The 25,372-nt window shown below is 37.7% G+C and overlaps 1 protein-coding gene across 3 annotated transcripts; it reads right to left on the reverse strand.

Moving 5' to 3' along the window:
- Positions 1-5,886: 5,886 nt before the first annotated feature.
- PIGA (phosphatidylinositol glycan anchor biosynthesis class A) lies at positions 5,887-24,924 on the reverse strand. Of its 3 annotated transcripts, none has more exons than XM_027835431.1 (6): positions 24,844-24,924; positions 21,930-22,227; positions 16,360-16,492; positions 15,632-15,764; positions 15,270-15,476; positions 5,887-9,066 (listed from the first exon to the last, which is right to left on the reverse strand). In XM_027835431.1, the coding sequence occupies exons 2-6, from the start codon at positions 22,183-22,185 to the stop codon at positions 8,800-8,802; spliced, it is 996 nt and encodes a 331-aa protein (XP_027691232.1). In that variant the 5' UTR covers positions 22,186-22,227; positions 24,844-24,924; the 3' UTR covers positions 5,887-8,799. The 3 variants fall into 3 exon arrangements, with proteins under 3 accessions (XP_027691232.1, XP_027691230.1, XP_027691231.1); XM_027835429.1 differs by having other exon boundaries at positions 21,447-22,227; XM_027835430.1 differs by having other exon boundaries at positions 21,447-22,227; positions 24,794-24,869.
- Between the last annotated feature and the right edge of the window lie 448 nt (positions 24,925-25,372).

Genomic DNA, 25,372 nt, shown 5'->3' on the forward strand with positions numbered 1-25,372 from the left:
TTATTCTGGCAATGAAATTATCATTTAATACCTAGGTGTGATACACACTACTCTTTGCCTGGAGGCTTTCAAAAATAAGTACCCCAAAAGGCAGGTTTGACTAGAATGCCCATATTCACATGAAATCAAAGCAAGTCACTCAAGTGCATGCCAAAAAAGTGTGAAGATGTTTGAGTACACACACACACCCTATATTCTAACAGAAAGTACTGTAACCTGGGCTTGTCTGGGCAAGTCAAGTTTTCCTAACATGGAGGTGAACCAAGGGGCCTTTGGAGCACGTCTAGATCGCCTAATAAAGAGGCCTTTGATTGGCTGCCAGCATCTTTAAACAGGTGAGACCCAGCTGGTCACTCTTTTCTGCCACTAGAACTTTCTGTTGCACTTTTTTCAACCACTCTTACTGCCGTGTCCAGAGGGTGAAGATCACAGTGCACTCATAGCACAGACACCTTGAATTGAACTGGTGAGGGGAGAATGACTTTCCTTCTGCTCCCTCTCTTTCACCATAGTTCTGAGAAATGGGGCCTGGCGATGTTTGTTTCTATTTTGTGTTGTTTGTCCTCCTCAGTTTCAGGTACCAGATGTGATACCAAGAGGACAAGAGAAGTGTGAGTCAGGATTATAAGTGGGATGGTGCAGCCAGCCAGCTCAGTGTGGAAACCCTGAGAAGCCAGGGTGCCTGGGGCTCAAGCCTGACTCGGGGATTGTACTAGGAGCGTGCTCTATGGGAACTGAAGTAAGCTATGAACCTAATCCCCTCCTCCTCCCCAGAGACCAGAGCAGTGCAATGGTGTATGTATGTGGGGGAGGGAGGAGGAGGCTCAGAGAGGGGCAGGAAGGGGAGGATTATGCCTCCCAAATTCTGGGAAAGTACGTATGTGTTTGTAATTGTATCTTGAAGTAAATATTTCAGTGTAAAAGTTAATCTGACAGTGACTAATAGAACTGGGGTGCAAGGTGCCATCCCTTACATGAGTGAACAACACTGGTGGTGGCTAGAGCCATTTGCAGAGAACCTAGATCTTGCTTGCCAGGTGTACCAGAGCACCCTGGGTGAGGAATCTAACACACCTGGCCTTCAGGCAGTGGGAACAAAGGTGGTCTGTGTTAAAATATGTTATACCATATTTAAATGTATAATCATTCTAACAGGTTTAGTGAATATATAGCACAAACGTTCAATGCAACAATAAATTAAACACAAAGTTGTTTGTGATTTAAGTACCCAAAGGACTTTACTATATTTTCAGCTTTAACAGGGACCTATAGATTCAAGAAAGGTGGCAGTGAGGTTCATGCACATTTCCTTCAAGCTTCCTTACCTTTGTCCGTCTTTCTAGCTGTTTCTTAAGTGATTGGTTGTGAAAGATGACGCTCATTTCCATTCTCTCATCTCAGTATTACATAGCTTTCCTCTACTACTTAAATGTTGGACTGAGTTTTGAACAACACTCTTGCAGAAGCAGCACCGTCTGTACGGCCTTCACGATCAACTTTGCATCTAACCTTTCTGCCTGGCCTTATCACTGAGGCAGTGACCCCAACAGCAGTTACTACTGCTCTCCCTTTCAAATGACTTCCTAGTTAGTTCCTTCAAATAGCTTCCCATTGAACTTGCTCAGGCCAGTTTACCTCTACCCAATCAATATTTTTTGGTCTCGGAGCAAGCTAGGATTAGCTGAGCTCAAGGAAGTGACCGGGTAATATGTAAAGACATTTGCCTATTTGGGGGTACTCTACATTAGTGACCCCAAAATTAACTCTAATGCACTCATTCTTACCACCCACACTCTCTCAAGTCAGATTGCTAGAGCAAAGCTACTGATTTCTTGAGTTCTAGGGTAACCCTGAGGGATTGGGGTATCTGTTCTAAAACTATGATTCACTGGTTCCCATCTGGTATATTCCTTCCCAATATTATTCACCCATAGTTCATATCTCTCCCATGCCAGCTAATCAACCAGTAACCAAAAGTTGATAACTATATTATATAGCTGATAGAGGCAGCCAGGTGGCTCAGTGGGTAGAGAGCTGGGCCTAGAGTCGGGAAGACCTGAGTTCAAATGTGACCTTAAACACTTACCAGATGTGAAAACTAGTTAAGACAAATACTTCATTTCTGTCTGCCTACATTTTCTCAGTTACAAAATAGGGATAATAATACCACCTACATTCCAGGGTTGTTGCGGGGATCAAAATGAGATAATATTTATAAAGTGCTTTGCAAATCGTAAAGTGCTATATAAATGCTAGCTATTATTATTAGTTCTTCAATATCACTGATAGTGATTTAACATCATTTAGGTTTATTTCATTTTTTTACAAAGAGATATTTACTGAGAAGGCCTAAAGTACACAAACTTTTGAAACTGCTCTGCCACTGTGGTCCTTGGGGGTGTGGCTCAAATTTAAAGTGCTTACAATAAACACTCCTCCCAGCAGCACAGCTGATGGACAGGTCATGCTACTTGTTTGTAGGACATGGTGTCTTAGAGACTGTGTCAGTTGACTGCTAAGCCAGGTCACTCTTCAGGGATGCCTCTTTATCAGGTTTGGCTGATGCAACAGACTCTGCTACGGATTTTAGGTGCTAAACATCTGATGGTTCAGCTGACCTTTTGAAGCTCACAAGCCTATGACCCGGTGCTTTCTATCTCCAATACTCATTCACCTAAGACTGGAAAAGAACAAACACAGACGAAAGAAACAGCAGCGCTGGGTATTCATGACCACAGGGTGACCCAGGTGGGAGAAAAGGGCAGCCAAAGCCACCACCGTCTTCCTGATCCAGAGGCTTAAAAAAATTCTTCCTCACTCAAAAGCCTCCAAGGAATAATAGACCACATGCCTTTTGTATGGACACTCAGTTTTGGCCTAACAGACTGTTAAACAGCTTCATGCCACCACTTAGTAAGATGAGAGAAAACAAGTCACTAAATCTCCCCACAAGATTTGAATCACACAGCCTCCCGAATCCTCTAAGTGGATAAGAAGTAGGTGGAGAATCCTGCAAATGCTTCAAAGGGTGGACTCCATTAGCCTGCCCATAAAATGCCTCTTCTTTCATATAGTTGTCACCTCTATGGGATTTTTGCATGGTCAAAAAAGTTTGGAGGCTCCATATTAATGCTTTGAAAAAAATATTTAAGTAACATGACCCCTCTACATAGGTACCAAAGAGGCACAAATGATCCTATATCTAAGTTAAATGCATTAATATATATCCTCTTGGGCAAAGGCTTTTTAGATCAATTTAATTTTTAAATGTTTTATTTATATTCAAGGAGTCTTTTTTTACATCATTGTAAAAAATGCTAGATTTTGAATTAGAGGACCATGTTTCAATTTCCAGCTCTTCTACTTTACTACTTGTGTGACCTTGGACAAGTCATTAGAGACTTTCTCTTCATTTGTAAAATGAAGGGCTGGACTAGATATTAGCTAGCATTTACACAGTGCTTTAAAGTTTACAAAGCACTTTACAAATATTATCTCATTTTAATCTCACAACAACCTACATAATCTCCATTTTATAGATATGGAAATTGAGGCAAACAGAGAGGTTAAGTGACTTGCCAGTCACACAACTGGTGTCTGAGTATCCCTGATTCCAGGTTCAACGTTCCATCTACAGCACAATCTAGCTGCCTAGATGACCTCTAAGTCTAGTTCCAACAAAAAACTTAAGATCCTATGAACATTTCCCAACATCACCACAAATGCATGCAAAAGACCCTCTATAGATCAATTTTAACAGCAAAGTGTCAATGTAGTCATTTGGAAAAGGAAAACTGCTACTTTCTGGATATAGTATATTGGTAGCATATAAACTTCTCCAAATTAATATGGGAAAGAAAAAAAATGAGGAACTCAGCTCCTGATTTGGGGAAAAACATAATGGACATTGGGTCTTTTTCTTTCACTTCTGGCTTGTAAGCAGAAAGGAAGCTGAGGAATTTTAAAATACAAATTTATAGCCCTTTGTTAATTGTATGTCATTTGATCAATGTCATTTTGTAGAGCAGAATAAATGAAGGAAAAGAAAAATAAAGCTTGTTGAGAAAGTGTCTAGGGAGAAGAAACTGTGTGGCAATTACTATCTGGGGCTTTAATTTAAATAACATAGAGTAAGATACAACCAGTATTGTAACAATAGGAAGAAAGCAACAATCCAGCAGGATTCCACGATAGACCCAGCCTTATGTTCTAAGTGAATGCCATTTTTTCCTTAGGTTAAGAGGACATAATTTTTTTTTTCTATTACAGGGTATTGGATTATTCCCTGAAAGACCTAGAACTTTTTCATAAGATTTGTGACCTCTGGTTTTCAGGCCCTCTAATTCTTTCTCAAACAGTAGACACTAGAGGCATAACTGCCCTATGGATAGCCACACTTGGTGTCTGGGGTGGTGATGGTGGTGGATTGCTGTCCTGAAAGTACTACATTTGGGATTTAGTGTACTCTGACCTTTAAACCTCTTTGACACATGGAGAGTTCCTAAGATCATAGATTTAGAGCTTTTACCGACAAGGAAGTCACTAAAGAAGTGACTCCAAATCACAGGATCGAGTCAAGAGCTCTCAGAAGCTCTCTTGTCCAAACCTTTCATTTTTCATGAGAAAACTTAAAATGACTTGTCCAAGGTCACAGAGGCAGCAAGTGGCTGGCCAGGATTTGGACCATGGTTTTTGGATTCCAAATTCAATGTTTTCCACTATACCATACTGCCTCCTCAAATTCTGCACACAAATTCTCAACAACTTGTACAACTTCCCATTGGGTTCATATTGGCCTTCCCTCCTTTACTACTTCTGGCCTTTCAGCCAGAATTTCTGCTTTCACTCAAATTAAAGAGGAGGCAAATTCTAGTAAATTGGCTAAAAGTATTTACTGAATAAAGTTAATTTCTTGCTCAAGTTGGAGTCTTTGGTAGTGGGCTGATAAGCAACACCCTGGGCTTATTATTATTATTAGTTATATTCTAAACATAAGATCCAAACCAATTTGATTCATGGTAGAAAGGCTGATACCTGTGAATATTTAACACAATGAATATAGCATCTTTGTTCCAGGCAGTTCAACATATTAAATATTTTAAAATTGATTTTACTAGTAAATGCTGAATTATTTACTAGTAATAATAATAGCAATTCACCATATGTCTTTAGTTGATAAGTAACTTTGCTCACAATCCATAGTATCCAGTTTCATTGATGAAACCTGGACCACACAAGTGGAATCCAATCATACCAATTACCAACTAAAACTAAAATAAATTTGTGGAAATACATATGACTATATGAACATTGATATAATTTGTCTTTTTATGTATACCTTATCAATCTTAAAATCTTTTTAAGATATTGTGTACACTTGACAATGCAATTTATGGGGGAAATAAAACTAAGACCTTTCATGTTAAAAATGAACTATAATGTTAGCTTTTTGTTTAAGTCTTTTCATGCATTAAAACATGGTCGTAACTTTCTACATTTCACATACTAGGAAAGTGGTACACAAAGAGTTCTAGGTCTTAAGCTTTTTTTAAGGTTGAAATGATGGAATATCTGGGATTAAATATTCCCTGGCTCCCTATAATCATACTTTTAATGGATAGTCTTCTTTATCATAACAGAAAGACTGCATTTGAATGAGAAAAATGTTAAAAATAAGGTAGGTTTAAAAACTACCCAATCTTTGTAGTAACAATATTGAATAAAAAATATTAAATAATCTACAACCATAATGAAAATAGGTAACAGAGTATAAACTGAATGAATGCTAAAATAAATAAAAAGCTAAAAACACATAAAGACTGAAGAAAAAAATAAACATCAACACACATTCTTCATAAAAACTTTAATTTTCATAATTTCATTTGGAAAACCCTAGTCACAATATAGTTTAATATTAATCCATCTAAATTTTGAGAACGGATAGAGAAATACATGAATACTGTGGAGGCTTTTAAAAATACTTCATAAAAGTAAGCATAGATCTGTACAATGGCAAACAAATGTTTTGGTGGAAAATAGGAGTGCATACATGTGTACAGTGTGTTGTTTTAATGACTAAACTGGCTCTGTCATTTTTCTTTTAAATTTTAATCTTTGCTCCAAAGCATTCTTTCTGTATTTAGAAAAATTTTACAAATCTAAATCTAATTCATTTGTAACAAGTCAGGTTCTCACTCAGTCTTATCTATAGCATCTTCAGAAAAAAAAGAATGTATAAAAAAGTTCAACTTATGTTAACCAAGCCTAAATACAAATTCCTCTTAAAATCTCTCACATGGTACAACAATAATGTAGTTCAAAAACATGAGAGAAAGTATCTTCCATCCATTTCTGTTTTAAAGGAAAATTAGTACTTGTTGGACGCACAGAATGCAGGAACAAAGTAGAACCTGCTACTCCACATGATTAGAAGAAAAAATGTGTTGCATAATAAGTAATTTAAGGGAATTTCCTTACTAACCAACAAATGATAATCTGATAGTGCTAAAAGAGAGATTTCTCATCTTGAACTACACTTTTCTGGCAAAAAAAGAATTGTTTTTAGTTATTAGACTTTTAAATATAGCATATCTTTTCATTGAGCAAAACTTAGTTTAACTTCTCCAATATGCAAATCAGCATAGGATTTCTTCTAAATGCTTTACCAAAGCAAGTTAATTTTTTTACAATGCCAGAGTAAAGAGAGGAACAATATGGTATGTTTCTAGATACTGACCAGTGCAACTGTAACACAATTAAAATAAGTGTATTTGGGAAACTCAAGAAATGTGAATCCAAAAGGAGAAGGCAAGTTTCACTTCTTTCATGATTCATTAAAAGAAAAATTAGTTTAATTTCCATAGCATGTTAAGGAATTGTAAAGTTTTTTCTACCTTAATTTAAGGCATGAATGTTTAACAATTTTAAAGAATGTTTCAAAAGGAACGTTAAATGTTAGGAAAGATAATAATATGCTTTTTAAAAAACTGATTAATGGCATCAATAAAGCCAAAATTCAACATTTTCTCAACAATTTTTTCCCCAATATACTGACACTCACATTTCATATTCATATCATCCAGCACAGTCTAATAAAAGGAAAAGTCAATGTCAAGACTTTTAGATAATAATACCAATAATCAATACTTTTCTTCAACAAAGGAGAAAAAACTAATTTTAAGATTTTATAGTGTTCTTTTCATCAAGCCCTTTTCAGTAAAAACAAAATGCAGTGTTCTTTTTATACCACAATGGGAAGAGAAATTAAAATATTCACAGCACGGGATACTTGTACAAAAACTATCCAAACTTTTGTGTTCTGTCATTAAAAAAGGTTCTGAAAATATCTGGTACATAGCCAGAATGCTGAGTCTAAGTCTGCACAAGTCATCATCTCTTTAATGTCAAACAGTGCTTTATGAGAAAAAATTCTCAAGTTTTCAAAGAAATGCTCACTAAATTAAAGATATAGATTATAGGGATAGTTTGGGGTTAGGAAACCCATGGCTCTGAGGCAAAAACTATTATAACGGAGCACATCCATCAACACAGTGCCTATCTCCTGATAATTTTCAGTTTGTATTTGTTGAGAACCAAAAATTCCAGAGGAAAAAACCATTGAACTACTACCATTCAAAGTATTTATTCAAATGTAAACAAGATCACAAAGGAAGAGAAGTCTAAATGACCACGATTAAATGTGTAGCACTGCAGATGGTCATAATTATCACCATCTTTGGAACAACCACTAAATTCTGCTGAAGACAGATTAAAATTGAGTCATCTGCAGAAAAAGGACTAAGTTATATATGAAAGCTAATGGAATGTGCCTCTGCCCTATGCTAAACAGTGATATCGGTCCCTAATAAATATTTATTTAATATTTATTGTTAAATATTAAATAAATATTTTAAATATTTAACAAATATTTAAAAGTAAAGTACATCTCATTCTTCATTTTTAAGTTAGCATTTCCAGAAGGACAAAAATCCATATGAGCTTTTCAAATTTCATTTGAAACTAATGGCCAACTTTAAATAAAATTTATAAAAACACAAAAACAAAAAGACAAAGGCACTGCCTAGATGAGTGTCTCCAACAGTACAACAGGATTATTCAGCCAGCCCTTGCTAGCAATTTACTGAGATTAAGAGTTATTTTGGGACACATTAAAAACATTTGGAGGCATGCTATTTTTCAGTACCATTAATAAATTGCTACTATGCTAGTAAGTGGTCCCAGTGTTCTATAGAAAGCATCTAGTATAGTGTTCTGCACACAATAGGTGGCTCAACAAATATTGCTTTACTGGTCAAGGTGCCCATCTTAATGGTTGAAGAATTAACACTTGCTGAATATATACCCAGCACATATGCTACAAGTACTGTACTTAAAATACATCAAGCAAATTCTATAAATGCTTTATGAATTTCAAATTCATATTAAAAAGAACAATATTCAACATTGGCAAAGAAAACTCCAGATAATAATGAACTTGGCCCATCAGTGCCCACAAGCCCCCAAAGTATAATCTTAAAACACCACTGTTACAGTGAATTCAGTAGTCTTGGAAGTTTTACACCTGAGTAGCTCAAAATTTTCCCTTCTGAATTTTAAACAAGTGCAAAGAGTTTTCGTCCCAGGAAATTGCATAAGTTCAGGATCTTGACTCAAAATCAAACATAGTATGAACTGGAGGTAGCATAAATTTCTCAACCAATATAAAAAAAAGTAAAGTTATTTCAAACTATTTTGGAAGAATTATTGAACTATTAAAAATCTTGAAAAGCAGGCTTCTTTCTACCTTGATTTTGAAATCTCTTTATTGTCTTCCCCCTTTTTACTAAAAGAATACTGCTGGGTCCAGGCCCCCTGCGGTCCTGTAGCATCAACCGCAATATCAATGATAGAATCAGGAGTCAGCCACCTCAGGAAAATGAGGAAGAGGAAGTTCAACACAGCCAACAAAGCGAAGGTGCAGCCAGTCACTGGGCCACAGTGAGAGATCAGCCTGTTCAGCCGCTTGTCCATTGGTAACACAGCTTCCCTAGACACTCTGTCATACACCTAGAAAGAGGAAAAAGGGCAAATCACAGTCCAGGAACCTCCGAGTTAGTGGCCAGAGGTTAGTGGTACAGAGAGACACAGATACTTCACGTTTGTTTGCTTTGATGGGCCCCATCACTCCAACTAGAGGAGAATGGGTCACTAGCTGCTAGTGCCCAAGAACACATCAAAAGGTTGTGGCACCTTCACCAGGCAGGGCCGGGCTTCTAGCACAGTGCCCCCGCCCCATTCTATTTTACTATTATGTCTGCATGTATTATGTTGTCTCTGAACAGACAGAAGGTCTCTACTATGACACTGCTTCCCAGTGTCATCCGTGGTGGTAGGACAGACTCACACCATGTTGCACAGGACACAGGAGTGACAGAACACAGACACTACAAGAAAGCACTATGAGGTTGCAGATAAACTGAACATCACAGAGTTTGGCTGGAGCCAGCTTTCTAAAGCACTTTTGAATACCAAGCTGAGGAAAAAGCATTAAGAAAAGATTTCTCACCTAACTACAGAAAAATTAAAGCAAATGTGAGTAAGCGGTAACGAGACAAAAAACTGAGAGCATTTATTTTTAGGTAAAGTAATGAGTATACACTGCTTTGAGCTTTATACAATGATGGGATATACTCTAGAGTAATATTTTCTAGCAGGAGCAGCTTCTTCTTTCTATGTAAAAATAGTGACTTTTAATGATTAAATAATTAAAATTCTTATGAAGAAAATGTAAATAACACAAAATATTTTTTTAACATTTAAGTGCCAGAGAGCACATATGTGCTTTGTCCTTCAGATGAACTTGTTATATTTCCCCCAAAATGACCTTACTCTTGTTGACTCTGGTTCAGGCCCTCATCTCTGCTTACTTAGACCACTCCAATAGCCTCTTAATTGGTCTCCTCCTTCTACTTTCTCTCCTCCCTCTCCAAACCATCCTCTACTTTGCTGCCAATCTGATACTTCTAAAACAGAGATGTGACCATATCATACCTTACCCCTCTTCAAAAATCCAGAGTTCGAGTCTACCACTCGGATAAAATACAAGATGTTCAGCTGGCATTTAAAAAGGTCCACAATCTGCTTCCCACCTACATTTCCAGTCTTGTATCATACTGTTTTTCTTCATAAATTCTCTGTTTCAGTCAAAATGGCCTACCAACTGTTCCCCATAAGTTGGGCTCCATCTTCAGTCACAGATGGTTCTCCACATCTGGAAGACTCTCTGTCCTAACTTCCACCTCATAAGACTTCCAAGCTTCTTTCAAGGCGCAGCTGGTGCTAAGCTGTAGAAGCTGTGCTAAGCAGAGCTGAGGCTGCATACTACTACAAGAACTTTTTCCTAATGCCCTGAATTGTTAACATTCTTTTCTGCTTAAAATTATTTTGTATGTACTTTTTATTTAGTTATATATGTTTGTGTTCTAACTATACTCCCTCCTTGAACCCGGGAGCCTGGAAACTCTTAGGACTATTTGCTTTGTTGTTTTTTAATCCCTAGACGGTGCTTTGCACCAAACAGGTTCTAAAATATTTGTTGAATTACTGATCGCTGTAATAATCTAATTGTCTCCCTGCTTCAACTCCCCATTCTCTAATCAATCTTCCACACAACTGCCAAAATAATCTTGCTCTTCCTTGATACTCTCTTCTCTATAGGTTTTCAGGATACCACTCTTTTCTAAGTTTCTTCCTACTTATCTGATGGGCTCCTTCTCTGTCTCCTTTGATGGATCCTCATCCAGACCATGCCCCCCTAAGTTAGGTGTCTCTCAGGGTTAACCCCTGGGTCTTCCTCTCTTCTGCCTCTATACTGCTTCTCTTGGTGATCTCATCAGCTCTCATGGATTTAATTACCATCACTATGGTGATTCTCAAATCTAACTATCCTGCCTCAGTCTCTCAGCTGACCTCCAAGCTCCCATCTCCAACAGCCTTTCAGACATTTTGAACTGGATGTCCAGTAGAAATCTTTAACTCAGTATGTCCAAAACAATTTGTTATCTTTCCTCCCCCTAACCTTCCATCTCCCACCTCCCCCATTCTCTACTGCGACAGAGGGCAATGCTATGTTCCCATTCCCTCAGGCTTGCAACCTAGGAGTCATCCTGTATTCCTCACTATCTCACTCCTATATCCACTCTGTTGCCAAGGCCTGTCAACTTCACTTTTGAATTTTTTTAATCTTTTCTTTTCTCAATTACATGTAAAAAAATTCTAACATTCATTTTATAAAGTTTCGAATTCTAAAATTTTCTCTCTCCTTCCCCTTCCCTCTCCTTGAGAAGGCAAGCAATTTGATATAGATTATACATGTGGAGTCATGCAAAACATATTTTCATATTAGCCATGTGGCAAAAGGAAATGCAGAACAAAATAAACAAACAAGAAAAAATAAAGTTAAAAAAAGTATGCATCCATCTTCATTCAGACTCCACTAGTTCTTTCTCTGCAAGTGGATAGCATTTTTTCATCATAAGTCCTTTAGAACTGTCCTAGATTATTCAATTGCTCAGAATAGCTACATCAGGGCTGGGGAACCTGTGGCCTTGAGACCACATGTAGGCCTCTAGGTCCTCAAGTATGGCCCTGTCACTGAATCCAAACTTCACAGAACAAATCCCCTTAATAAAAGGATTTGTTCTATAAAACTTGGACTCAATCAAAAGGCCACACTCAAGGACCTAGAGGGCCACATGTAGCCTCAAGGCCACAGGTTCTCCTCCCCAGTCTAGTCCATACTGTCTTTCCCTTGGTTTCTTCATTGTTTATTCTAATTCCTTCCATTTCTTTTTCTTCTCTTATTGCTATAGCTAGCATTTCTAGTGTAATATTAAATAATAGTGGTGATAATGGGCAGCCTTGCTTCACCCCTGATCTTTTTGGGATGCTTCTAGCTTATTCCTATTATAGATAATGCTTGCTGATTATTTTAGATAGATATTATATATCATTTTAAGGAAAGCTCCATTTATTACTATGCTTTCCAGTGTTTTTAATAGGAATGGGTGTTATAGTTTCTCAGAAGCTTTTTCTGCATCTATTAAGATAATCATATAATTTTGGTTGTTTTGTTATTGATATGGTCAATATGCTGATAGTTTTCCTAAGATTGAACCAACCCTGCATTCCTGGTATAAATCCTACCTGGTCATAATGTATGAGCTTTGTGATATATTAGTGTATCCTTGCTAGTATTTTATTCAAAATATTTGCATCTATGTTCATCAGAAATAGGTCTATAGACTTCTTTCTCTGTTTTTGTCCTTCCTGATTTAGATATCAGCACCATATTTGTGTTGTAAAAAGAATTTGATAGGACTCTTTCTTTGCCTATTTTTCTAAATAGTTTATATAGTATAGGAGTTAATTGTTCTTTAAATATTTGATAGAATTCATTTGTGAATCCATCTGGCCCTGGGGATTTTCTCTTAGGGAACTCATTTATGGCTTGTTCAATTTCTTTTTCTATGATAGGATGATTTAAGTATTCTGTTTCCTCTTCTGTTAATCTGGGCAATTCATATTTTTGTAAATATTAATTCATTTCACTTAGATTGTTAGATTTATTGGCATATAATTGGGCAAAAGTAATTGCTTTTAATTTCCTCTTTATTGGTGGTGTTCATCCTTTTCATTTCTGATACTGATGTTTTTTTTTTTTTAAATTAACTAATAGGCTATCTATTTTATTGTTTTCCCGCATAAAACCAGCTCAGAGTTTTATTTATTTATTAGTTCAATGGTTTTCTTGCTTTCAATTTTATTAACCTCTCTTTGATTTTCAGGATTTTTAATCTGGTGCTTAATTGGGCATTTGAAACTTTTTTTTCCTAGTTTTTTCAATTGCATGCCCAATTCATTGGTCTGCTCTTTCTCTATTTTTGATGTAAGCACTTAGAGATATAAATTTTCCCCAATATATTGCTTTGGCTGCATCTCATAAGTTTTTGAATGCTGTCTCATTGTTGTCATTCTCTTTAATTAAAATTTTTACTGTTTCTTTGATTTGTTGTTTGACCCATTCATTATTTAGGATTAGTTTCCAATTAAAATGGTTTTGGTTTTTTTTTGGTGAGGCAATTGGGGTTAAGTGACTTGCCCAGAGTCACACAGCTAGTAAGTGTTATGTGTCTGAGGCCGGATTTGATCTCAGGTCCTCCTGATTCCAGGGCTGGTGCTATCTACTTCACCACCTAGCAGCTCCCTAATTAATTTTTAATCTATGTTTCCACAGCCCTTTAACAAATGTAATTTTTATTGCATTACGGTTGGAAAAGGATGCATTTAATATTTCTGTTTTTATGCCTTTGGTTGTGAGGTTTCAACTGCATCTTAGCAACATCTCTTGAATATGTCCCCTTCTCTACTGACACTGCCACCACTCTAGTGCCCTTATCACCTTATGCCTAGATCATTGCTCTACCTTAATTCTCTCCCCACTGCAATCCATTCTCCATTCAGCCACTAAATTGATTTTTCTAAAGTATAGGTGTGATCACATCACTATCCTCTGCATTCCCTATCCACAAACGCCAGTAACTTCCTATGCCTCCAGGGGCAAATATAAAATGCTCTGTTTGACATTCAAAGCCCTTCATAGCCCAGCCCCTCCTACTTCTCTAGTCTTCTTATGCCTTGCCCCCCGCCAAATACTCTTTGATCCAATGACACAGGCCATCTGACTATTTCAGCAACAAGACATTCCATTTCTTAGTTCTGGGCAAGTTTTCTTGCCTAGACAAGCTGTTCCTCATGCCTGGAATGCTCGCCTTCCTCCACTCTTCCTGGCTTCCTTTAAGTACCAACTAAAATCCCATTTTTTTACTGGAAGCCTTCCCCAACCCTTCTTAATTCTAGTACCTTCTTAATTATTTCCTATTTATTCTGTATGTAGCTTGCTTTCTAAATATTTGTTTGCATATTGTATTCTCCATTAGATTGTAAGCTCCTTGAGGGTAGAGAATGTCTTCTGCCTCTTTTTGTTTCCTTAGCAGGTAGTACAGAGCTTGATTATAAAGTGGGCATTTAATATATGTTTAAGGATTGACTGGTTTATTCCTAAGGTGTAGCTAAATATATGAATACCCTCTTGCTCAAAATATATCAACAGATACTTATTTCTCTAGGATAAAATGTCTAGCTTTTAAGACAATCCACAATCTGGTTCCAACCTTATTTCATAAATTTCCTTCACACATTCTATATTCCAACCAAACTAGAATTTCTCACCAAAGTTGAGATTCCATCTCTTGCCTCCATAAATGCATACATTTCTCATGCCTGAAATATATTCCCTTCTCATCCCTGACTTACAGAATCCTTATTTCCCCTCAAATTCCATACCTCCTCTGTGAAGTCTTTCCTGATCCTCAGGGCTGTTCTCTACCTTAAATTACTTTATAGTATTTTTTTTTTGGGTACATTCCAAGCAAAACAAAGTCTTTAAGAACATAAACTTTTTGCTTTTGTCTTTGTAACCATAGTGCCTAGCTTAAAAATGTGTATTTTCTGACTTAAATTACAGAAATGCAAGATATTTTCTACATGGAAAAAGCAAATTAGAATTGCCAGATTAAGGTATATAATAAATCTGTTGATAGATATAAGCATAGTATTATGCTTATTTGAATCAGATTTTAAACTATGGCCTTCAAGTAATGATAATCAGTGGAAACGTCACTCTGAGTCTCCTCAATGTGTCAGTAGGAATACCAGACTTGGATTCTAGAGACATGGGGACAAATGCTGACTCCAACGGTTACTAAGCTCTACAACTATGTCACTAAATCACTAGTCAGCCTCTGAGCCTCAGTATTCTCATTTGTAAAATGAGAATAATTACATTTGTACCACCTACCTCACAAGGTTTCTGTGAAAAGAGTATTTTGTAAACTTTAGCTTACATTTAAAATGTAGCATTTTATGGTGATCTTGATGGCCAGGGATCTTTAAGATCTCTTCCAATTCTAAAATTCTATGATTCAGCTGCAAGTTTTTCTTAACAAACAGTCCAATAACCTAAAAGGTCCTTATTTCATATGGATTACATTTTATGAAATATGGAACAACCATTACGGGATGTCACATATGCAGCTAGAGATTTTTAATTTCTATTTTAAGTTAGAACAAGTGAAGACCCATTACAACCCAAGTTTTGTCATCTGCTGACGTCTCAGACAATTCTTAGTCATTTTAGGATACATACATACCTTTTCAGTTCTCTCTGCAACATTCCTCCAGGTATAGAATGTTTTCACTCTGTTATGGATTTTTTGTGGATCTGGCAATGTTCCTGACTTCAGCTGAGAAATAGCTTTTTCTAAGCCATTACACAAAGATTTTACTGATGGTTCACATAAAATGATAAGATTATCTGGTAGTACCTCAGGAATTCCACCAACCCTGGTACTCACAACCTTTGAAAGGCAAGAAAACAACATGAGTTACAATAACACACATCTCCTAGAAACAGATACATTGTAAGAAAACCAAGTACTGAAAGACATGCCAAATTCTTAACCACATACAAAAAAGGAAAAACAAAGCAAAACCAATTGTCCAAACTTTTTACCTGTAAACCACAACTTGCTGCTTCCACAATTGCCATGCAGAAAGCCTCAGTAAGAGAAGTATTTAGAAAGATGTGCCCCTGAACTAAGACATCTCTAACATCCTGGTGTTCCAAGGCTCCCAGAAGACGTACTCTAAATTTAAAGAAAGGTGTAGGGAAGGAAAGATAACAATACGCAATGATAAAGAGTATAATTTATAACTTTCAAAGTTTTCCACAAGTTATATGTAAGTTCTTCCTCATTTTCATTTTTTAAATATTGAAAAATAACCACCAAAATCTAAAGAAACATCTTTCCACAACTTACCCTGTTTATTATGCTAACAATACATTTTCTACCCGTGGAAAGTAAAAGGGAAAATGCAAATAATGTTTTTAACTGCTAATTTCCTTAACCTTGTTTTTTCTTCTAATTAAAATATTAAGGCTAGCTTGGCAATGGGATTCTAAAATGCCAATGCAAACTTTTCTAACCAATTACTGTATTTCTACTATTCCCAAATTTATAAATTATATTGGCAGTAAGGAAAAAACCCATACACAAGTGGTAATCTTTTAAACTTTTTTTTCTTCTTATAGATGAATTTAATTCAAGATAAATGCAATTCTAAGGATGTCTTGAAACAACCACTGGGAAAAGCAATAAAACTAATATACTGCTTTCTAACAAAACCTCTCTCTATAAAACTCTAGTACTCTTACATGGAGAATAAAGAACTATTCAATACCTGTCATGTAGTTGGTATCTTTCCCGCACTTCTTCCAAAATGATTCTCTTTGGCCCCTCTCCTCCAACTATGAAATTTAAATCTGGATATTTCTGACAGAGTTCGGGTATTATCCCACTAAGCAAATCAATTCCTAAGAACATGAGATTAAAAAAAAAGTTATGAAAGGTTCATTTTAGGAGAGAAAAATCCTTTTATGCATCTTATTCAAAATGATTATTCAACTCTTCATACACAGGGAAAAGAAAAAAAGGTATACTTCTTGTCCAGCTCCTAGAAGGGCAATACTGCTCACCAGTTAACCAAGGTGTCACAAATGATCACAAGTCTTTTAATTCTGAAAACTATTTATAAAAATCCTTCAGTATTTTAACACATAGTGAAGTGGATAGAAAGCTGTTCAGACCCAGAAAGCCCTTAATTCCAGTTCCCCCCCCGATACATACCTGATGTTACTCTGGACAAGTCATTTATTGTCTTGGTGCTCTAAGCCAGAGATGGCAAACACAGTGTAGAATGAACCAGATTAAAATGTAATTGGGAAATATTTAATAAAATTTTAAAAAATAATTTTCACATAAGGTTTTCTAAGTCAGTATGTGGCCCACTAAGGGTTTTTATGTATAGTTTAGGCGCCAATATTTCTATCGGCGTTTGACACCACTGCTTTAGGCAACTGCCAACCTGCTGCACTAGTAGGAATTTCTTCATTAAGAGTTCCCTGAGGGGGCAGCTAGGTGGCGCAGTGAATAGAGCACTGGCCCTAGATTCAGGAGGACCTGAGTTCAAATCCCACTTCAGACACATAACACTTACTAGCTGTGTGACCCTGGGCAAGTCATTCAACCCCATTGCCTAGCTTAAAAAAAAAAGTTTGCTGCACCAATGAAATTATAGGATAGGACCCTATCCTATCCTTATCCTATTATTTATCTTTACAAGTCCAAATGAACTCTCTCCTGCTACATGTGAACTTACTACTCCCTTAGCCAGATTTTTCCTCAAGCATAAAATGCTACTTCAACAAGTTAATGTACTGACACACTACAAGAAGAAGTGAAGCAATGAAAAGTACTTCTGGTTGCTACTACTTAAGAATAGCCATATGATGGTCTGGAATATAAAGTAACATAAGTCCATCCCACACAGTATCCTTGATCAAGTTCATCTGACAGTAAGATTAAAGCATTATAACCAAGTCCTACTCTAAAGTCAGGATCACTATAATGTCCTTTAGAAAACTGTTGACCAGCCCAATTCAGTCCTTTGTTATTCGCTTGGTTTAAGAGCATATAATATTAGTTCCATTTGTTTTAAACCTAATAGCAAAGTTTGTTTATTTAAGTACAACATAGGATGAGATAAGGTAAGCTTAAGTTTTATCATTTTTTTGCCTTAATGTAGCAATTTTTATTTCTATTTTCAATATAAATGTTATGAGAAACTATCTTAAAGCAAAAATTCATAGCCAAGAATAAGAAGCAATAGTTACAAAGTTCCCCAAAGGCCAAGATTATTTCATGTTTGTCTCTGTTCATCCTTAGCACTGTGCACGGCACATATCGGACATTTAGTAAATGCTTACTGATTTGACAGGACGTTATAAATTAAAAATATTTATTAGATTAGGCTTGTACAACATGTGGTCTGCCAAAGTGGCCCGTGGGCAGTATACTATACAGACCTGTTTTACATCCTCTCTACATTTTTTTCATGGGCCACCCGAAATCCTTTGGCGGGCTCCAAGTGGCCTGTGGGTTATATGTTATGAGGCCTGTATTAGACTATTATGCTAGAAATCATTTTCAGGACAATCAAAAGTTAAAAGTGACCCAAAAGTTAGATAAAAAAGGATGTGGTAGATTTAAGTAAGTTGTAACATGTTACCAGTGACTATCAATGTTGATTTGCCTGAAAGAAGTGGTATTCAAAAAGCCAGCATGATATAAAAATATGCACGGATGGGAAAGCAGATTAGCCAGCCATGTAGCAAGAAGGAAGAACTAAAGATGGAAGAGCCTAAAAGCTACACTAGTATTCATGAAGTATTAAAAGAACCATATGAAAGTCTCCACCAAGTTAGATAGCTTCTCTACAGTTTCTCTACAGATATATGGAAAGACATGCATGAGAACTGTATGGTATGAAGATTTACATGGTTTGTGAGATGTACCAGGAAGGGAAAAAAATAGTCTGTAAATGAAAGTGGATTTTGTCCTATTCAAAAAAACGTATTCAGCAATCTGACTAAAGACCAAATACATCTTTAAAAAAAAATTTCTTTAGGTTTACCAAATTTCCAATGGTCATGATCACACAAAATGGGACTTGGAAAAATTTAGAGATTCAAATTCATTTTAAGTTGATGACTCAGTTTGTCCCCTTCAATTCAAAAATCTATAGCCAGATAAAGAAGCTTCCCTACATAAGTGGATGTGAATCAGAAGATTTGTGGCTTCACACCTGGTAAAGTGCCATGAGGCTCTCATTAATATGAAGGCAGATTCAAGAGATGTGAATGTCAGATGATACATCTTTGACATGGCCTACCTAATTTCATATGCTACAGAAAGTCTGCCTCTCAGGATTGCTCCTCTTGTCATTCACTGAGGCAATTTATTTTTTCTAAATAGTCAACAGGGAAAAATCAACTGGCCCCCCCTTAACTTTCAGATCCAAAATGTTCCTCCTGTGCCACCATGCCTGTTATCTCCCTCATTACAATGTAAGCTCCTGGAGGACAGGGGCTGTCTTAGCTACTGGTACCACTTTACTACCTACTTAGGGCTTAATAATCCATTTTCACTCATTCAGTCATTTACAAAACTCTCTAGATAATTTTTCTAATGGAGATATGGATATTAACTCTCAGGGCTTATATTGAAAACAAGAGTTATTTTAACAAGAGTTATTCACCTCCACTCAACTATTAAAGCACAGGTCCAACTATGTCATATACCTATTTGGTCTAGTGACTTCCTATTGCCTTCAGGATCAAATATAAAGTTCCCTGTTTGGCATTCAAAGCACTTCACAGACTGCCCCCCTCCTACTCTCCCAGTCTTCTTCCACATATTCTACAATCCAGACACCTGCTTTTTCTTCCATCTCTAAATACCAGGCACTTTCACTGGCTGTCCTCCACTTTCTTCAAGAAGTCATTCGTAATCCCCCTTCATGCTAATCCATTTGTTAATTATCTCCAGTTTACCCAATCTATATCATTTGTACATAGTTGTTTGCATGTCCTCTTCCCCATTAGACTGTGAGCTCCTTGAAAGCAGAGGCCTGTCTTTTGCCTTTCTTTGCATTCCCAGCACTGGCATTGTCCAACACAGAGTAAGCACTTAATAAATGCTTGCTGACTGTTGATTTACTTTACTCCTGTGGCTAGTTAGCTCACAATTGGTTAAAATACCTTAATGATGATCAGGGTCTGTTAGCTATGCTCCATGTAGGTCAGTTAGCTATTCTCTGTTCTATGATCATATGCTCACTCACTGCATTCTATCTAGTCATCTCATACAAGCATCCTATTGTTCCAAAAGAGAACTGACAAAAAGAGTATGAATGAATCAGAACAAAGCTACTGCTACTATGGGGGAAAAAAACAAGAACTAAAAGCACAGATCTTACTTAGGGTACGTCAATATCATAAAAGAATGAAAAAGCATAAGCCCATGAGGAGATGTTACTGCCAAGTATAGAATATTACCCACTGACAATGCCCTGGTCACCTTACCTGATCTTTTAACCTTGCTGTAAGAGCTTCAAAGCCTTGGATCAAACCTAGCTGTTTGTATGTCATTACAGCTACCACCAAAACGTGGCTTCTAAGGGATATAGTATACCTCCTACTCATCTAGGGATAGGGAGGAACTGATCTCCTCTTGCTTTATTCCAAGTGAGAAAAAAGTTTTTTTCAGAAAAAAGTGATTCTTCAGAGCTTTGCTAAATAGCTAGGAGAAAAGTTTTGTTTTTTTTTTTTAAATCATACAATTGATAAGTTTACAGTATCTAGAAACCTTCATTTCCACTCTTCATCTCACACTTACAATCACAAATTTGAAAGAAAATTAAAAAAAAAAAACCATCTAGTTGAAGAAAAGCCTTTACCATCTAGCCCCAAATGTTCCTTGGGTTTTCAGATAACCCTGCACTGAACTTGCAGATATGTCCTTTTCTTGGTGGTCTCTACAGTTGCTCTCACAGGTCTGTTTTCACCCATGTCCTATTTCTATATCCCTCAATTGCCTTTGATATTTTACACTAAGCACAAGTGAACTTCATCTTGTTAGCATATATGCCAGCGTCCATGAACAGGCTTTGGACAAGAACCATCCCCTGACACTGACCAGAAATAACTGACTTCCTTTTCCTGTGCCCTGACCAAGTTTTTCTTCTCAAATCATTGGCAGATTAATCTAAAACAAGAAAGAATCTGAGGCTAAAGAACACTAATGCATTTCCCCACACAGATTATCTTTTGATGACTCATTTTGAGGAGAGGGTCTCTCAGAATCCAAGCTTGCATTTTCACAACACATATAACTTAAACACACAGTAATAATACCAATAATTTTCACTGACAGCAAGGTTTGGTTCTCCTATTTCTCATAATTTAACTTTACAAAATATACACTGCAATGACAAGTGGTGTCTTAAATGTTATCCAAATAGTATTAGCATAGTTATCACTATGTAAATGGCATTTTTAAGAAAATATTTTCAAAACACTTTTTTTTAAAGAAACATTCACCCTCAATTTCAAATAAACATGTAACTTTGTCTATTGGATTTATAAATTATTAAGTTCTCTTATTACTATTTAATCAACTGCAAGCTCTATGGAAGATTTATAGAGAGACATGGAGAAGAACCAAACAGCATAATAAAACATGGAAAGGTTATGATCTGTCCCAATTAAAGAGATGTTTGATTTATGAGATCACGGATGTTCCCAAAGTATGAAAATATATAAGTACATATCAAAACAATTAAAAAGCAAAATAATAAACTGACATTAAATAGCCTACAACAGAAATTTCTCCATGAATTGCAGTTTTAGTTTACTATTTCATTATTACCTTTTCTGTAAACAAGCCTGCTGATAACAACAATAGTTATTACACTATCATCCCTTCTACATGGGTCTGGAGTGAAGTCAGTAGGATCTACAGCATTGGGGATGACGGATACTATCTCAGGATTCAATGCTGCTCTTAGAACAGTGTTTTCCTTGCTAGTGTAAGAGACACAAATTATATGATTTGTATCACAAAGTGATACAGTTAGAAGTTTGTTTGTAAGCACCGAGCTGACATCAGCAAATCCAAAAAGAGAATGGTCTGTGAAGACTGTCTGTAGGCCCATTGTCTTGGCGTGAAAGAGTGCATCATGGGCCATGGCAGAAAAAGAACTATGTGAATGGATTATGGTGACTCTCTCCCGAACAAATATGTACCTGAGAAGAGGCAGACTGTGAAAGAGGGTTGTTGCTGTAGACTGATTGTACATGACTTTTAGCGGTAAATAATATACTTTGAGGCCACTGGTAAGGTATCGAATACCTTTTCTATTTCCATAAGCATGGGTAACAATTATGACTTTGTGTCCTCTTTCAATAAGACACTGAGATAGCTGGTATATGTGGCTTTCCACTCCTCCCATATTTGGATAAAAAAAATCAGACACCATGCAGATGTTATGTGTTCCAGTTCTACGCAGCTGATGGATTCCACAATCAATATGAGAGGGTTTAGATGTGAGGGACTGTCCATGCCCATTTACTCTTCTATATGCCATATTAAGATGAGGTTTAGTCATCAGTCCTCACAGCAGTCCACTGAGACAGATGCCATTTGTTTCCTGGTAAAGGAAAAAAAAAAATCTCAGCAAAATGCATTCCAATTCATTCCAACTGTCACTCCTAGATATATGTATATACCCTAAATGACTCCATATTTAATATTAGCCTTTTCATAGCAATGAAAAAGTATATATACTAAATAAGCCTAAGTGGCAGATAATAACTAGTGGTTCATATAGCTCAGCATAATGCTATTAGACATAAAAGATAAGTTCCTAAAAGTAAAAACATGAAAAGTTATGAATTGCCATGATATAGTACAACACAGTCAATTCTTGACAGGGAAGTTAGGTGACATAGTGGATAGAGTGCTTGGCCTGGAGTCAGGAAAACTCATCTTCCTGAGTTCAAAATCGGGCCTCACTCACTCCCTAGCTGTGTGACCCTGAGCAAATCACCTATTGCCTCAGTTCCTCATCTGTAAAATGAACTGGAGAAGGAAATGGCAAACCACTCCAGTATTTTTACCAAGAAAACCCCAAATGGGGTCACCAAGAATTGGGCACAACTGAACAACTCCAGGTCCATTTGTATAAAAATAATTTCTAAAGTGCATTTCATCTATATTTTTCTACCTCTCTATATTTAACTTTTAAAAAATATTTTAAATTTACTATTTTAGCATTCTTTTCTTTTCAAATTTTGAGTTCCAAATTTTCACCCTCCCTCTCACTCTTTCCTCCACGTACTAAGAAAGCAAGCAATATGATATCAATTATACATGTGAATTCATGCAAAACATATTTCCATATGAGCCATATTTCAAACAAGAAAAACAAAGAAAGTGAGAAAACTGTACTTCAATTTGCACTCAAGAGTTCATCAATTCTCTCTCTGGAGATGGACAGCATTTTTTCATCAAGAGTCCTTCGGAAAATTGTCTTGGATCATTGTTTTTATCACACTAGCCAAGTCTTTCAGAGCTGATCACCATTACAACATTGCTCTTACAGTACACAATGATATCCCAATTCTTCTCATTTCACTTTGCATCATTTCATATAGTTTTTGCCATGTTTTTCTGAAACTACCAACCCCCTCCACTCCATCATTTCCCACAGCACAAGAGTATGCCACCACAATCATGTGCTACAGCTTGTTTAGCCATTCTCCAATTGATGAGCATCCGCTTGATTTCCAATTCTTTGCCACCACAAAAAGAGCTGCTATTTTTGGACATATAGCTCCTTTTCTTTTTTCTTTTATCTCTTTCGTTTACAGACCTTCTAGTAATATTGCTGGGTCAAAGGATATGCATGGTTTTATAACTCTGAGCATAGTTCCAAATTGCACTCTAGATTGGTTGGCCCACTTCACTAGTCCACCAACAATTCATTAGTGTACTTATTTTCCCCTCATCCCCTCCAGCATTTGTTATTTCTAACAGGTGTGAAGTGGTACCTCACCACATCCATTCCTTTCTGGAAAGGCTTCTACACAGTTAGGCAAACTAACTTGCCTCTTCATGATTTGTAACCTTGGCAGTGTTCTAATTAAACAACAAAGAAGTCGAGATTATGTGATGGTTAGAGAGATCCAGGGACCCAGGGATGCAGTATGGAATGCCAACCACAGACTGAATTTCAGTAAATCAATGTCTCATGCTCCTTTTTTTCTTTCAACAATTCCATTTATATTTTGGAACACACATTTCTAAATGTTCTAGCCCATTCATGTGACCACTCTGCTAGGTAATGCGGAAGAGATTTAAAGTTTTAAAAGGCGTGCCTCCTCGTATAGTTTCCACTTTTCATAAATACACCAGTCCTCTCCAAGTCCCTGTTTCAGATAACAAGTATATCACGTCTATATAATACTCCAGGGCTTGCAAAGCACTTTCCTCCCAGATCTCTAAGGTAGGCAGTGAACCAGCATCATTATTTTTATTGCACAGATGAAGAAACTGAAATTTTTAAGTGAGAGGGCTTGCTCGGGATCCCCTAGGTCCTACGCATTTGGGGTGGGATTTCCTAACTCAAAACCTACGTTCTGATAAAATGCCTCTCCAAGTAGTACTTTGTCCTCCTCGCCCCCCTCATAAAAAAACAAAAACCACACCTGCCGGAAGACTCTGAGCTATTCTGCAACGAGCAACACCCGGTATAACAATTTCAGCCCAGCTTGAGTTTATCTATCATGACCTTAAATCCCTCAACAACTTTCTCCAGAGAAGGCGATCCGGCAGAACTGCTTTGGGGGCGAATAAGGGCAAGGCGCAGAGAACGTGGGGGGGGGAGAGAAGTTACTCCCACCGAGGCCAGGGTCAAACTGAGCCCCTGTTGTCAGGGGCAGGTGGGGGTAAGAAAGGTGTAAAGGAGCCGACAGTCTTGAGCCCCGACTCCATTCTTCCCCTTTAAGGCACCCCAACAAACGCCGACTGGCTGCCGCTAAGCCCCCTGCGGCACCCGCCCTCCCGGGCTCCGGGAGCCTCCAGATCCTCCCGCCGCCCACTTCCGGGCCGCCCTCGGGTCCCGACTGGATTGTCCCCCAGGGCCGCCCTCCCGCTCTCTCCCCAATCCCCGATTCGGGGGCAAAGGCGAGGCTCGGCCGGAAGCTGCCAAGTACCTCAAGGCAGAGGGGCAGGAAGGACAGGACGGCGGCCGACAGACACTTACTTCGCGAGTCCCACAGCACAGAGACGTCCGGCCCTCCCACGGCCACCGCCATGGCTCCACCCACCTCCCTGGAAGGCGGGTAACCTCGACTTCCGAGACCCGAGCTCCAGCGCCCCGCCCCGCTAGAAACCAATCGTCACGCGGCCTTGGGGTCACGTGACTCCCGGGCCACGGCGGCCCATTGCTTTCTCCACCCCTTCAGAGCCCACTACACGTCCCCGGGAAGGGTAAAGGGCAGGGTGGTGACGTCACGGTGTGCTTCCGCCGCGGCGACTCCCGCTTTCTTGTTACTGTCACAAGCACGAGAGGTGAATTAATCCTTCTTAAGCCAAGGCCGCGTTGTCCGTAACTTGGAAATCTCTTGTACGTACGGGCGACCGTACCCGATTTCTCCTATCACTTATTCTGGCACTCCTCCTGCCGAGAGCAAGACTACAATCCCAGAGTGCCATGCAAGTACCCGTTCTGTTCTCTGGGAACTGTAGTTCAGCGATTCGCCTGGCTCTGCTGCTAGCGTAAGCCTGAAGAA

The sequence above is a fragment of the Vombatus ursinus genome, unplaced genomic scaffold (genome assembly GCF_900497805.2).
Source record: "Vombatus ursinus unplaced genomic scaffold, bare-nosed wombat genome assembly UNPS02014814.1, whole genome shotgun sequence".
Taxonomy (NCBI): Eukaryota; Metazoa; Chordata; class Mammalia; order Diprotodontia; family Vombatidae; genus Vombatus; species Vombatus ursinus.